Below are 15,281 nucleotides of genomic sequence, written 5' to 3'. Positions count from 1 at the left end.
CGCACTTTGGATGTGACTGCGCACCGCCTCTGGAGCGCGCAAGTAACGAATGGCTTAAAAAGACGTACAAATAAATAATACAATTTTCTGACGATGCAACAATGACCCGATTAGGCAAGTGACTATTGTCAACTGTCCCGAAACGTGAGTGAAAGTCTTGTAATCGCAGCGTGCAGCGGCTCTTGTAGCGCCGATGTGAAGCCGTTTGAAGAAAAAGTCAAAGAGGGAAGACACGTACAGCTGAATCACTCACGCTGTTTTCAAATGACTGATTTGATCAGTCTGTGTGGACTGGACTCAGTCTGTAGGTTTGATTATTTACTCATCAAACCTACATGCTATAGGCTATTGAATAAATGTGTGAATATCCATCATTTTAAAGTCAAAAGCTGCGGGAATTAGTAAAACTATGCGATATAGCCTATGTGCAATCCCGCACCGAAATGAAAAAAGTGAAAGTGAAGTGACATGTGGCCAAGTGTGGTGACCCATACTTGGAATTAGTGCTCTGCATTTAACCCATCCAAAGTGCACACACACAGCAGTGAACACACACACAGCAGTGAACACACACCCGGAGCAGTGGGCAGCCATTTTTGCTGCAGCGCCCGGGGAGCAGTTGGGGGTTCGGTGCCTTGCTCAAGGGCACCTCAGTCGTGGTATTGAAGGTGGGAGAGAGCGCTGTACATTCACTCCCCCCACCTACAATCCCTGCCGGTATGAGACTCGAACCCACAACCTTTTGGGTTACGAGTCCGACTCTCTAACCATTAGGCCACGACTTCCCCAACTTCCCCAAATTCAGGACCTGATTAAACAATTCTATTATACAGAGTTTTGTGAAATAGATTTCAATGACTTTTCCAAAACTTTCTGGGTTTATTTATTTTTCCAAAACTTTTCCAGGCCTGGAAATTGGTGTTTTAAAATTCCATGACTTTTCCAGTTTTTTCATGACCGTACGAACCCTGACGGCTGGTCTTTGTGGTAATACAGTACATCGCCTATCATTCATCGACCTCAAATATGGCTATTCATCTGAAAGATATATGTAGTAGCAACTTTACATGGTCGCTCAATCTAATGTTAGAGAAATGTGCTCTATTGAAGCGCCTGTGCAGAGTGTGGAAGCTGAACAATAGCACTCACTGAAGGACAGATGGAGGCGCTAGTGTGCTCACTTGCTCAAAATACTCCCTCATTTTTGCTCATACAGGTAGCAGTAATACATCTTTCGAATCTGTAAAGACTACTTTTATTTGTGTGCACAGAATAACAACAAAACGATGCACTTTTGTAAAATAATTAAAGTAAACAGGATGCGGTTTCTGCCGTCTTGGTCTCTGTGAACTTGAGTGCGAAACTCCATGTATAGGCTCTCTTTGCTTTACAGGCATAAACAAATATATCTATAAAGAGTGAAATCTCTACTTTTAAATTAACCAATTCAAATAGAAAAAACTAATATTCTCAAATTATGTAATTTGTATGAAACATGCATACAGGCGCATCACTGTGGAGATGACGAGTCAGCAGCCGGGTTTCCATCCAAAGTTGCAAATTTAACTTATGCGCAAAACTGGAACATCGCATAAAATATTTGCGAACAAGCATCGTTTCCATCCAGCAAGTCAAAGAGAACAAAATCGTCACTTCCTGATAAACTGGCACTATAAATCAGAGAAAGCAGACGAAATGCAATGAATGTGGTCATTGCTTTTGGAGGTGGATGCTGCTGTTTGGGAACGCAGTCGTGTAAGACATTTCAGGGAAACAATTATACAGAAATACTTTGATGACAGACTCTGCTCGTGCATTTCCGAATGACCAAAACAACATTTCAGATGCTGTGGAATGATATCGGTCCGCTGGTTAGTCAGGTTATGCCGTCCCATAGCGCAAAGTCACATGACTTTTTTGATGCACTTGGAGGAATTTATTAGCAAAATGCATGTCCATCTCCCATTATTTGCATTAACAGTATAGTGGTTTCATTCTGGTATTTTCAACCACATGCTTCCTCTCTCTGCCCTCTGAAGATGTCAGCAAACCCAAACACACAACATGATTGACAGGCAGAAAGCATTTATGATTTTTAAACAAGTTCTGCCAGTCCTCGGACTCTATTCTTGCTGTTTAGGACTGTCACAGACACAGATGTGACCAATCTCAGTGATATCAGTCAGATAGGATATTTTATTTTTAGTTGCACTGCAAGAAATAATCATTCATAGGACATTTAGTTACTCACTTACGTGCAAAACACACTTAAACAATCGAGCAACAGAGAAGGTTGCACAATATTAAGTCCACACAATGTGGAAAAATTGTATTCATTTTGGCAGATTACACAAATATTTCACAATGTTTTGACTCTTTGTCTTAAGAAAAAACTGAACCACAAGAAATTCAAGATTAATTGCAATAAAATATCTTAATCTACTGACAGCCCTACTATCCAAGCAAGCAAACGGAGCAAAGAGGCTGAATGGGGGGAAGGCAAGGATCAATCCTGCAGGGTCTGCTCAGGAGTTGTATAAAGAATATACATCAAAAATATACTAATCACAATAAATTGCTCCAGTATCCCAACACTTTTTTGTATGGGAAAAAAATTGTCCGCAGAGATTCCAGGAAATAAAAAGGCGACAAATTCCAATTTTAAAAGATGGAATGACAGGATATGAAGGTCCTTCACCAACCACTGAAGAGCATGGAAATAAAAAACAGCTTTCTTATAGCGGATAAGAACTATTTAAAGGGGTCATAATGTTAACCTAAGGCTAAACTCCAAATGTTCAACTAATCTGTCTGATTGTAATTAAGTTATGAACTAGATTAACCAGTTAACTGAAAACAACTAGCTCAACAGTGATCGGTTCGATCCAGGTGCAGTGGTTTCTCAAGAAACAGTTCACTGGAGGGGGGTCTGGGCCTGTTCCTAAGGCAAAGGCTTTCATACAGCTTCAGAAGACTTGGAAAATAGCTCATAATGGCTGGTCATCTGCCCATGTTGGGCCATCGTTGAATATCAATCAGCCCAGTTTCTGCAGTGTGTTCTGCACCTTTAGCTGCCCCTGTCCGCAGCTTTTTGACCAATTGAGCAGGTTAAATCGCTGGCGGAGCCCATCGGTGAGAGAAATCCCCGTTCAGCCATTGCACAAGATCAAGGTCAAAACGGCATAAAGAGAAAACGCTATTTATTTTTAATTCTCATCTCATCGGTGATGATTTTCATTGATTCTATCTGGTGTGAAAGTCTGATGTAAAAATGTAATAGAAAATTGGTGTGCTTTGTTTACAGCGTGTATATGCACAGTACTAGCTCTTCCAGTTTCCTCTTTTGAATAACGAATACAGACTACTGCCACCTGCTGGCATGGAGAGCTTTTGCTTCTCAAGCAAGCGAAGAACGTGCATGCTAGTTGGTTGTTGGCTGTAGTCTTTGCAATGTGTTCAGGCTCAACTTTTTGGCCCTGATGCAAGCGACACCCCATTCGGCTTTCCTCAGAGCTAGTTGTTAGTTTAGTGTGTTTGGCCTTTGGGTGGAGACACACCAAACCAACGCCAAAGAACTAGCGCTGAGGAAAGCCGCCTGCCAGAAAAGTTGCACTAGAACACACCGGACAGACTACTGCCAATGACCAACTAGCGTATAAGCTCTGCACTTGCGTGAGAGAACATAACTCTCCCATACCAGTAGGTGGCAGTAGTCTGTATTCGGCATTCAAACAGGGAAACCGTCAGAGCTAGAACTGTGGACATATAAAGCAATCAGCGCTTGATTTTAACATTGTTTACACCAGCCGCGCTCATTACTGGCGGATTCGTGTAGCTTTGTTCAATCAAGTTATAAATGGCCCTGGCATTGTCAGCCCTTCTTGTGGATAAAGAAAGAAAGAAATGGATAGAATGACAACAAGTGTCTGTGCGTTCCCTCTTTACTCCGTCATTGGTTTGCTTTCGTCAGTTCGGTTTTTTTTTCTTGTACGCTCATTCGCTAAGCTGAATAGCCATTCAGAGTTCTATTTCTCGCTGACAAGCTCTGTCGCCAATCCAACATGCAGAATCGGCTGAAAAGAGCTGACGGCGTCCGACTAGAGCCAACTGTTGTAGAGCAGCATGAAGATTCTTCAAAACTTCTCCTTTTGTGTTCCACAGATAAACAAGAAGAATTTGGGTTTGGAACAACATGAGGGTGAGTTCAATTAATTTTCATTCTTGTGTCAACTATTTCTTGCCTTCTTGAACTGAGCAGGATGTTTAGATTTTTGAAAGTTACAATTCATTATGCATCAAACTTCTATTTGAAAGGAACCAAAGAAATTGTGATTTATTATATGAAAAAAAAATAATGCTAACTCAATCGTCAAAAGTTCTGAAGGGGCATCAACACAGTGAGATGTAACAAAAAAAAAACCCACCATGGTCACTATGTTTTGGTGCCCTGGGACACCAAACTCTGAATGGAGTTTACAAATTGGTGTTTTATAATCAACAAATAATACATAATTTAAAGTAAAGAGTAGCAAGAGATGGGTTAAAGCAATGGGAGTGAAGAACAAGAGAGAGCAAGAAAAGTGGGAGGGCATGCCTGAGGTGAGACAAATGAAAAAAATGCACAGACCTTTGAATCCAGCGCGGTCTGCTTCTGTAAATGAGAAATGGTGCCACAATCAAAAGTAGTAAGACCCCCAAAAGCACAGGCCGTCCTAAAGGCCTTAACTATAGGGTGCCATAGGGCTGCACGATAAATCGAAATGGAATTGAAATCGCAATTCGACAGAAGCTGCGATTGTCATGCGTATCTTTCAGTGAAGCACGGTTCTGTGATCAGCAGTAAATCTCAATTCAAAGGCCAGAGGTCGCTCTCACTCTGAAACTCCAAATACGCCTCGCAGAAGAAACCCAGAAAATGCCTATAGCGGTAGCTGGATAAACAGAAGATTTAACCGCTTTTATTGATTCAACGTGACTAATAAACACACGATTATGACAATATATGGTTTATCGGAGTTATTATTATTATTATAATTTTCATTAAAATAAAGTATATTTATAATGCAATGCCTTTATCACTGCTTAGAATACTATGAAATATGTTGCGTGCCTTATTCTGTGTAAGAAGCCACATCATCTCACAGAAGGATTTATTTCAAACACTCGACTGACGTTATGAAGTGAGTTTGGAGTAAAAATATGTTATTAAATGTGGTATTTTCACATCATCACGTGCTTTCAGATGGAGTAGCTTTTACAGCTCTGTATAGTAAATGCTGCTCCATCTGAAAGCACGTGATGATTACAGAACCGGCTTTACTGACAAAATGCGCATGACAATTGCATTCGATTAATCGTCCAGCCCTAGGGTGCCATGTTGGCCTCTAATGGCGCTTTTCCACTGCATGGTACGGCACGGTACGGTTCACTTTTTGGGGGTTTTCCACTGGGTACAGTACCTGGTACTTTTTTTAGTACCACCTCGGTTGGGGTTCCAAGCGTACCGTACCGTTACCAAAACGTGACGTGTAAACTCTGCTGATCACGGACTGGCCGGAGAAAATCGTCACTACCTGCGTCACTGAACTTGCGACATGAGACACAAACAGACCCGCTAGATTTAAATCAGCACAGCCAGCGAAGGATCGAACGCAACTGTTTTGAACGAGCGCACCTTTTTTTAACAACCAAAAAGTGGCTGTTCCCCCTGTTGCGGAAGAACAGACGTTCCTCTTGTTGATAGCAGAGGAGCGGATCCAGCGAGAGCTTGATGGGGCGACACGGAATGAAAACGTTTTTTTAGGAGTCGCGGCAGTAGAGGCGGCTCAACTATAACGATATGTGAATAATCCCGCCCACTCTAAAGCGATACTAAATTGCAGTGGAAACGCAAACCGAGCCGTGCCGTACTGAGCCGAGTCGTACCACGCAGTGGAAAAGCGCCATAAGAAACTACCTCTTGAGGGAGGCTTGCAATTAATATTCATTATTTAACTTTGTAACACAAAGCTAGGGGTCTGAATACTTTTGCAAGGCACTGTATTTTGTTCTATTTTAATGCCTGTTTCCGATCCAAATATTTCATCTATGGGTGGAATCTGTATCATTCAAACCTTAACTAGTTTACACTTAAAAGAACAGTTCACCCAAAAATGTCATAATTTACTCACCCTCATGTTGATCCATGTATGACTTCTGGATTCAGAAAACCATGAGGGTGAGTAAATGATGACAGAATATGTGGGTGAACTATCCCTTTAAGGACAGGAAGTGTTTTTAGGGAATTTTGAAAGATTGTGAGTGAGATTTTTTTTTTTTTTACATTTTCCATTGAAACCAATATAAACACAATAATTCATGTCGTACAAAATTTTTTACTTTTTACATTAAGTTTTTTTTTGTTTGTTTCTAAAGAAAAACAGACTGCAAAATTACTCAAATTGCACCCAAAATTACTCACAGCACAGGGGCAAAAATGTCTTGAAGACCAAAAGTTCATACATTATATATAGCTTAATTATATTAGCAACAAGAAATGTTGTATTTTGAAATCAAACTGCTGCATCAAATTACACATACACAAAAAAACCCTTAACACACAAACAAAAGCTTAATGCTTACTGTTTTCATGGTCACCATCTTCTTCTGGGATGCCCACATACACCATTACGTTGACGGCATCGGATACATCCAGATGCAGGTTAGTGGTGCCAACCTTCCTGTCTTCTGTGGAGATCAGACCTGGGAGGGACACGGCAAAGGGCAGAGGTTAAAGAGCTGTCAGTGTATTCCTCATAAGCAGTGGCGAGGATGTTGCATGTACATCCCTTACCATAAGCATTGTACATTTTAGGACCCAGATCTGGCCGAACGAAGAAGTTTGGAAGACGAGAGGCCAAGTTGAGCCGGCCATCTCTCTTTGTGTACTCTGGCAGAGGAAGGTTCTCCATGAGATCATCAAACCTGCAAAAAGGGGGACATAAGTAATCTAATTCATAAACATTTCAACACACTGGCTGCTTCCAAGCCAAGATCCCATAGCTAGTGGTCGACCGATATGTTGCCAAGGCTGATATATAGACCGTTATTTGGCATTTTTTAATTATCAGTATCGGACAATAATTGTTTTTCTGTTTGGCCGATATGTCAGAAGTGGAAACTTTTAACTTGTCAGCAACCAGGATTGACAACGCTGAGTGCACAGAGCTCCTATTGTCCGTCTTCATTAGTTTGCGGTCACTGTGTAACAGTTCTAATAAACTGTTATACAGAGCTTTTAAACAAAATTAGTTAAGAGCATATGAAAAGTATTATAGCATTTGCTTTTCTATTACTAGTAATAAAGGCAAACAGTGTAATGTTTTCTCATCTACCATCAGCAAATATGCATTTCATTTAAACAAGTCTGAATATCTAATAAACATTTAATTTCACTAACCTTGCTGTGCTTTGCTGCTATGTCGTATTCATGTATGTAATATTTGCTCTAACTAGTGTTGCATGATATACCGGAACTAAAAAAAGTATCGCAATCAGCGTTGGGGAAAGTTACTTCAATCAGTTACTGCAATCACAAAATTGCAGTACTCCATAAAAAAAGTAACAAATTACGTTACTTAGTTACTTTTTAGGAAAAGTAATGCTTTATGTTACTTTTGCATTACTTTTTGTCTCCTGGGCTGGGCTTGCTTATTTGTTTTTCAATAACAAAATAAACAAAAGTTATATTTTTTCAACTGTAAAGGCCGAAAATTAATGAATAAGCCGCAGGCTGAAGGAAGTAGCTCTGCACCTCACTCTCAATTTTCTGTCAACGGGGATAGGAGAGCCGTCAGTCAATAAATGAGAAAACAAAGTAAAGTAATCATGATATACATTGTTATAGTGAAATAAAATGACTCGTATCGTGAAATTAGATTTTGGTCATATTTCCCACCCCTAAGTCAAATGAGTGCGATTTATTTTGTAACACGTGAACTTGTAACAAATACTCTTCCTGTTGTGTTATATTTTTGGTCATGGTATCGGTTCAGTAGTAGTATCGAGATACTTTAGTCAGGTATCATATCGAAGTCAAAATTTTGGTATTGTGACAACACTAGCGCTAACTTGCAGAAGCTTACCATATTACTGACTGTAATCTATAACAGAATTACAGAAAGAAGTTGACATCTAAATACATTTCTTTACAGATATCAAGTAAAATTTTTTCATTTTCATAAATATTATGTAAATATATATGTATACAAATTGTATTTCAGCAATTGTTATATATGTGTTTCTACTATCTTTAAATTAAATGGTGTAATATGATATTTATCTATATATATTGGCTTTTTACCGCCCAACGGTCACCATGCTCTCCAAGATATCGGCATCAGCAATCAAAAAATTAATATCGGTCGACCAACAGCTATGGCACTAAATAACATGCCAGCAAACCTACCGAGTGGGCATCATGTCTCTGAAATCTTCTCCAGGAGGCCAGTCTTTAAGTTTTAGTACCATAGGTTGGCCATCTCCACCCTGCAAACGCTCTAGAGAATAGAGGAGAAGATAATAGACCACCAGGTCAAAGTGGTTTCACGGCCAGCTGGATATGGTAACAATTAAAGTGTTAGTTCACCCAAAAATGAAAACGGGCTTGTGTTTTACTCACCCTCGAAGCATCCTAGGTGTATATGACTTTCTTCTTTCAGACGAATCCAGTCGGAGTTATATAAAAAATTGTCCTGGCTATTCCAAGCTGTATCATTGCAGTCAGCGGGTGTTGCAGTTGAACAGTCCGCAAGTCATCAAATAAAGCGCGCGCATTCATAATAAAACGTGCTTCACACGGCTCCGGGGGGTGAATAAATGCCCCCTGTAGTGAATCCATGCGTTTTTGTAAGAAAAATATCCATATTTCAAACGCAATAAACACTTTTCTCTCACTTCCGTAATCTTTCATATGCGGAAGGCGTTCCGGCGGAATATATACTAGATATATTAGTCTCGCAAGTTTGTTTAATAGGAGCAAAGGAAGAAAAGTTTCCTTACTTTAGCAAAGGAAAACCAGTCTCCTCTTGGGGAAGTCATGGCCTAACGGTTAGAGAGTTGGACTCGTAACCCAAAGGTTGCGGGTTTGAGTCTCGTACCGGCAGGGATTGTAGGTGGGGGGAGTGAATGTACAGCGCTCTCTCTCACCTTCAATACCACGACTGAGGTGCCCTTGAGCAAGGCACCGAACCCCCCAACTGCTCCCCGGGCACCGCAGCAAAAATGGCTGCCCACTGCTCCGGGTGTGTGTTCCCGGTGTGTGTGTTCACTGCTGTGTGTGTGCACTAAGGATGGGTTAAATGCAGAGCACTAATTCCAAGTATGGGTCACTCACTCGAAATCCTCCGACATTTTTCTTTGCAAATCTTCGGTTTGTACTTCTAATTCGTGACCGGCGTTTTGTTTTGTGTTGTTGTCTCTCCGCATTCATCACGCAATGCCGACGTGCTACGTCATCCGCCGGCACGGCTTCCGCATATGACAGTTGGCGGAAGTGATTTAAAAGTGTTTATCACGTATGAAATATGGATATTTTTCTTACAAAAACGCATGGATTCACTACAGAAGGCCTTTATTCGCCCCCCAGAGCGTGTGAAGCATGTTTTATTATGAATGCGCGAGCTTTATTTGACGACTTGTGGACTGTTCAACTGCAACACCCGCTGACTGCAATGATAGAGCCTGGAATAGCCAGGACAATGTTTAATATAACTCCGACTGGATTCGTCTGAAAGAAGAAAGTCATATACATCTAGGATGCTTCGAGGGTGAGTAAAGCACAAGCCCATTTTAATTTTTGGGTGAACTAACCCTTTAAGGATGGTAATAATCAAATCAACAATGAAAAGATCCAGGCTTGCTCAGACGTTAAAGTGTCTGTACTCACTGGAAATAACCTGGAAGCCATCCCAGAAGTCTCGGACTTTAACATCAGAGATGATGGCACAGTTCCTACAGTTGACCAGGTCCACATCCTGGTCTCCAAACTCCTGGCTGAAGGACTCTGGCTTCCATAATTTTTCCTTCAGCTTCTTGTGTATGCCTGAGACCAGCACAGGCTAACCAAGAAAAAGCTATTACCCTCAGCAGAACGTAACCCATCAAATAAATGTGCATCCATTTGATCTTCACCGCTCACCTGTCCTTGTTTCCAGCACTCTCTGAAGATCTTCCAGTTGTTGCTGTTGCTGGGGTCCTGCAGGCAGAGCAAACGGCCATCGCACAGCCAGGAGTGTGAAGTGTGGGGGTCTAATACACTGAGACCCATCAAGCCCTCTCTGCGAGGAACAGCCCCTGACTCGCCGCCTTCTGCTGACCCTGACGAACGTCGACCCTCTGCCATCTTCGTCTCCACCACTGATGCAATGATATGATCCAAGAAGTTAGGAAGTCCTCCCTTCATTTTATCTGCCTGCTTAGGAGAGAAAGAAAAAAATTTATTTATAAAAAAAAATTTAAAAAAAAATATTATGAACATTTATTTTCTTATGTCGGTCTCTACAACATTTACACGACTGTTCAAAATTTTGTTGTCAGTAAGAATTTAGGAAATTAACACTTTTATTCAGCAAGGGTGCATTAAATTGATAAAGTGATAGTAAAGACATTTATAATGTTACAAAAGTTTCCCATTTAAAATAAATGTTCTTCTTATCAACTTTCTATTCGTAAGAAGAATCCTGAAAAATTTTATCACGGTCTCCACAAAAATATGAAGCAGTACAACTGTTTTCAACATTAATAAAAATTTAAATAATAATGAATGTTTCTTGAGCAGCAAAGCATCATGTTAGAATGATTTCTGAAGTATCATGTGACACTGAAGACTGGGTAATGATGCTGAAAATATAGCTTTTCTATCACAGGAATAAATTACATTTTAAAATATATTCACATAGAAAACAGATATTAGAATTTTTGATCAAAACATATGCAGCCTCGGTGAGCATAACAAAATCTTACAGACCTCAAACTATATAAACACAACGTATTTTTATGTAAAAAAATATATTTACATTTTATGTAAATATATATAATATAATACAATTAAGTGTGATATATAGTTATTTTTGCTAATGTTTTAAATAATACATACATATTAAGTAATCTCTATTTTTAATAATGTAGTTCTAGTGATCCTTAAGAATTTTTTTCCCTCAGTGGTCACAAAACAAAAGATTATTCGGTCCCACTTTATATCAAGTGGCCTTAACTACTATGTACTTACATTTAAATTAATCATTTGGTACAATGCGCTTATTGTGTACATACATGTTTTTACATTGTACTTGTATTAAAACACCTGCATGTAATTACAACTGTAATTAATTTCTGTAATTACATTTATAATTACACTGTTGACCCATCCCTTACACCTTACCCCTCCCTTAAACCTACCAATACCACCGAACCTGTCCCTAACCTTACCCGTATCCCACCTCAATAGCAGCAAAAGTGTTTTGTAATACAATATGAACACAATAAGTACATTGTACTTATTTTTTGATGTATGTACATAGTAGTTAAGGCCACTTAATATAAAGTGGGACCGATTATTCATAAATTAATTATATTATTCATAACAAATGTCTGTCATTAGTACAAAAACAGCTTCATATGAATTCAAAACAAGCATCAAAACGTAAAGATAAAGTTACGTACACCAGCAGTGGAGAACACAGAAGGAAAGGGGACACCTCCCTCGGCGGGACCTTGCGGGAGCTTTCCGGGGCCAGAGTTCAGCAGATCTCGGAGACTAGTGCCCTCTGCTTTGGGTTGGGAAGGGCCAGCACCCAGCAGCAGACTATTGAAGAGCTTGGGACTAGACCCGGAGTGTTTGGAAAGGGTGCCGAAGGAGTCCAGACCAAATGGAGTACGAGAGTCACGACCCATCACGGAGCGCAGAGACTCTGAGATAAAACAAGAGGAAGAGCTTGAGCACATTGTGTCTGCTAAGATTTACCAGCAAATGTTTTATAAGGGGTTTTCACACAGGAGGAACCTTTTCATAGCTCCTAGAACTACTGGCGGAAGTGCCACCTTTTTGTCGTGTTCGCACAACAAAAAGAACTAGGAACGGTTTTAGTTCTAGGTTAAAAGTATTTACTCCATGAACATGGAAAACAGCAATAACAGCATTTACCAGTTGTCTGCAGTGTAGTGTTCTTTTCTCAGCCTCGATGATAACAATGCAAGTTGTCATAGGAGGTTTCGTCTTTTAGCCCAACTTTTTGCTCTTTCAATCACGTCAATTGTTATGGTTACATTCCATCTTGGTTATAACGAAACCCACGACACACAACAAAAACAGCTCCATTCACCAGTTGTTGACATTTGTAAATGCCGCACATAAATACTTTGTTAGTGGCAAGTCATGTTAATAAACACTAGGGCTGGGTAAAAAAATATCGATATCTCGATTTTAATCGATTCTAATTTTTACGGAACTATATCGATTCTTAAATCCCAATCGATTATTTTAGCCTGTTTTCAGTTAATGGATGGAACATTGAAGGACATCTCCCATCAAATATATTGCAATAAGCATTGTGCTTTGGTACTTTTCATATGAAACTAATTCTCAGATTTAAAATTCCATCCATTGTATTGCAGTATTTAAACAATAAATGGCATTTTGGCGCTGTTTAATGTGGAGTGACAGATCGCTGTAGCGCGGCACGCCTCAGTTCAGTAAAAGCGGCAGCACAAGGCACACGTGAACTGATCATCTCCTCCACATTAATACCAGTTTCAGCACAAAATAAACATGACTAAACATCCGAAGGCAAGTTAAAAGAAAGAGTACAACTTTACAATCCGTATCCTGTCTCATGTAATCTCTCAATCAGCGTTTCAGTCGCGCAAAGACGTCAATATAACGGTTTGTAAACAATGACACGTAATGTCACATTTACCTCAGAAAAACATATTTGGTGACCATAAACTCATTAGTAAGCTAGAAAAATAAACTGCAGAGAGGGGCGTTTTGCTATATATATGCACCATAATAACATATTCATTATCATTTTGACTGTTCTTCAATGTTTCATTTATGTTTGAATAAATCCAAGTTTTTGACAGCCACCATTTAAATGTTAGCCTGTTTTCAGTTAATGGATGGAACATTGAAGGACATCTCCCATCAAATATATTGCAATAAGCATTGTGCTTTGGTACTTTTCATATGAAACTAATTCTCAGATTTAAAATTCCATCCATTGTATTGCAGTATTTAAACAATAAATGGCATTTTGGCGCTGTTTAATGTGGAGTGACAGATCGCTGTAGCGCGGCACGCCTCAGTTCAGTAAAAGCGGCAGCACAAGGCACACGTGAACTGATCATCTCCTCCACATTAATACCAGTTTCAGCACAAAATAAACATGACTAAACATCCGAAGGTAAGTTAAAAGAAAGAGTACAACTTTACAATCCGTATCCTGTCTCATGTAATCTCTCAATCAGCGTTTCAGTCGCGCAAAGACGTCAATATAACGGTTTGTAAACAATGACACGTAATGTCACATTTACCTCAGAAAAACATATTTGGTGACCATAAACTCATTAGTAAGCTAGAAAAATAAACTGCAGAGAGGGGCGTTTTGCTATATATATGCACTATAATAACATATTCATTATCATTTTTACTGTTCTTCAATGTTTCATTTATGTTTGAATAAATCCAAGTTTTTGACAGCCACCATTTAAATGTTTATATTTAAAAAAATGAATTGACATAGAAGTATTATTATGTAGCTAATTGTAATTTTATTATTTTAAAAACTTCATTAAGTGTAATTTTAGCAGTTGTATATTAGCCTACAAATCAGTCAATTTTAACCTTCAATATTATAGTAATGTAGTACCAACTGTATATTTTACAGCATTAGTTGAGAGATTTTTTTTTCCTTGAGAAAATTTGGCATGTACTGTATCTGATATATATCCAAAATAATCGATATTGAATCGAATCGATAATCGAATCGAAAGCTTGTGAATGAGAATCGAATCGGATCGTGAAATTTGTGTCAAAACCCAGCCCGAATAAACAGTCTACAAATGTTAGTAACACATTAGTTAATGTTGGACTAGTGTACACTTTACAACAAGGTTTTACAATTCCCTTAGTAAATACTTTGTTAGAGGTTAGTCAGTCTACAAACATGAATAATATCTCCGTTGATGTTCAGACGGTTTCCACTTTCAAATTAAGTTTACCAATAGCCCAAATCAGTGGCCAAATGGCGAGTTAGTATTGAAAACTTCATTAAGTGTAATTTTAGCAGTTGTATATTAGCCTACAAATCAGTCAATTTTAACCTTCAATATTATAGTAATGTAGTACCAACTGTATATTTTACAGCATTAGTTGAGAGATTTTTTTTTCCTTGAGAAAATTTGGCATGTACTGTATCTGATATATATCCAAAATAATCGATATTGAATCGAATCGATAATCGAATCGAAAGCTTGTGAATGAGAATCGAATCGGATCGTGAAATTTGTGTCAAAACCCAGCCCGAATAAACAGTCTACAAATGTTAGTAACACATTAGTTAATGTTGGACTAGTGTACACTTTACAACAAGGTTTTACAATTCCCTTAGTAAATACTTTGTTAGTGGTTAGTCAGTCTACAAACATGAATAATATCTCCGTTGATGTTCAGACGGTTTCCACTTTCAAATTAAGTTTACCAATAGCCCAAATCAGTGGCCAAATGGCGAGTTAGTATTTTTCATCCTTTGTGTGTGTTAGCTGCTACATAAACTTATGTGTATATATGTAGTATAAATTAAGCCTGGCTCACACTGTGCGATTTTGGCTACGATTTGGTTGTCTGAGACAAATTTTGAAAATCCTAAAAGATTCCTATAATCCTAGGCTAAAATCTGTAGTCTTTGATCGTTAGTTTGACATGTTCACTGACAGCCGATTAATGGCCATTGCTATGAAATTTGACCTCTGACGAACTTCTGGCAGTGTCAGAAGATTTGGCACACAGTCCTGCAGTGTGACATCTCCATCAGAATTAATGCTAGATATTTCTTCTAACCGCATAAACTCCGGCGCTCTCGTCCTCAACTCACGGAATACATATGATTCTTTGCCTTTGCTATGATAAACACCGGTTGCGCTGCTGTTTTCAAGTGGGTGTGTAGTGCTGCTTGCACTATTCTGCATAAATACGCCAGTATTGCCGCCATTCATATACTTTTAATGATAGCCAACATTACAGCCCC

At 39.1% G+C, this 15,281-nt stretch overlaps 1 protein-coding gene across 1 annotated transcript in view; it reads right to left on the bottom strand.

Moving 5' to 3' along the window:
• Window positions 1-4,230: 4,230 nt before the first annotated feature.
• LOC107557668 (lysine-specific demethylase 3B-like) overlaps window positions 4,231-15,281 on the bottom strand; it is a 24,949-nt gene continuing 13,898 nt past the window's right edge. Inside the window, exons 10-17 of the mRNA XM_016241155.1 lie at window positions 11,701-11,948; window positions 10,178-10,453; window positions 9,926-10,097; window positions 8,447-8,537; window positions 6,833-6,963; window positions 6,622-6,741; window positions 4,628-4,651; window positions 4,231-4,250 (exon numbers count right to left, since the gene is read on the bottom strand). Of these exons, the coding sequence (XP_016096641.1) occupies window positions 4,231-4,250; window positions 4,628-4,651; window positions 6,622-6,741; window positions 6,833-6,963; window positions 8,447-8,537; window positions 9,926-10,097; window positions 10,178-10,453; window positions 11,701-11,948 (1,082 nt within the window). The remainder of the gene's footprint in view (window positions 4,251-4,627; window positions 4,652-6,621; window positions 6,742-6,832; window positions 6,964-8,446; window positions 8,538-9,925; window positions 10,098-10,177; window positions 10,454-11,700; window positions 11,949-15,281) is intronic.

The sequence above is a fragment of the Sinocyclocheilus grahami genome, unplaced genomic scaffold (genome assembly GCF_001515645.1).
Source record: "Sinocyclocheilus grahami isolate Dianchi unplaced genomic scaffold, SAMN03320097.WGS_v1.1 scaffold614.1, whole genome shotgun sequence".
NCBI classification, from domain to species: domain Eukaryota; kingdom Metazoa; phylum Chordata; class Actinopteri; order Cypriniformes; family Cyprinidae; genus Sinocyclocheilus; species Sinocyclocheilus grahami.
This window is presented reverse-complemented; position numbering and strand designations above follow the sequence as displayed.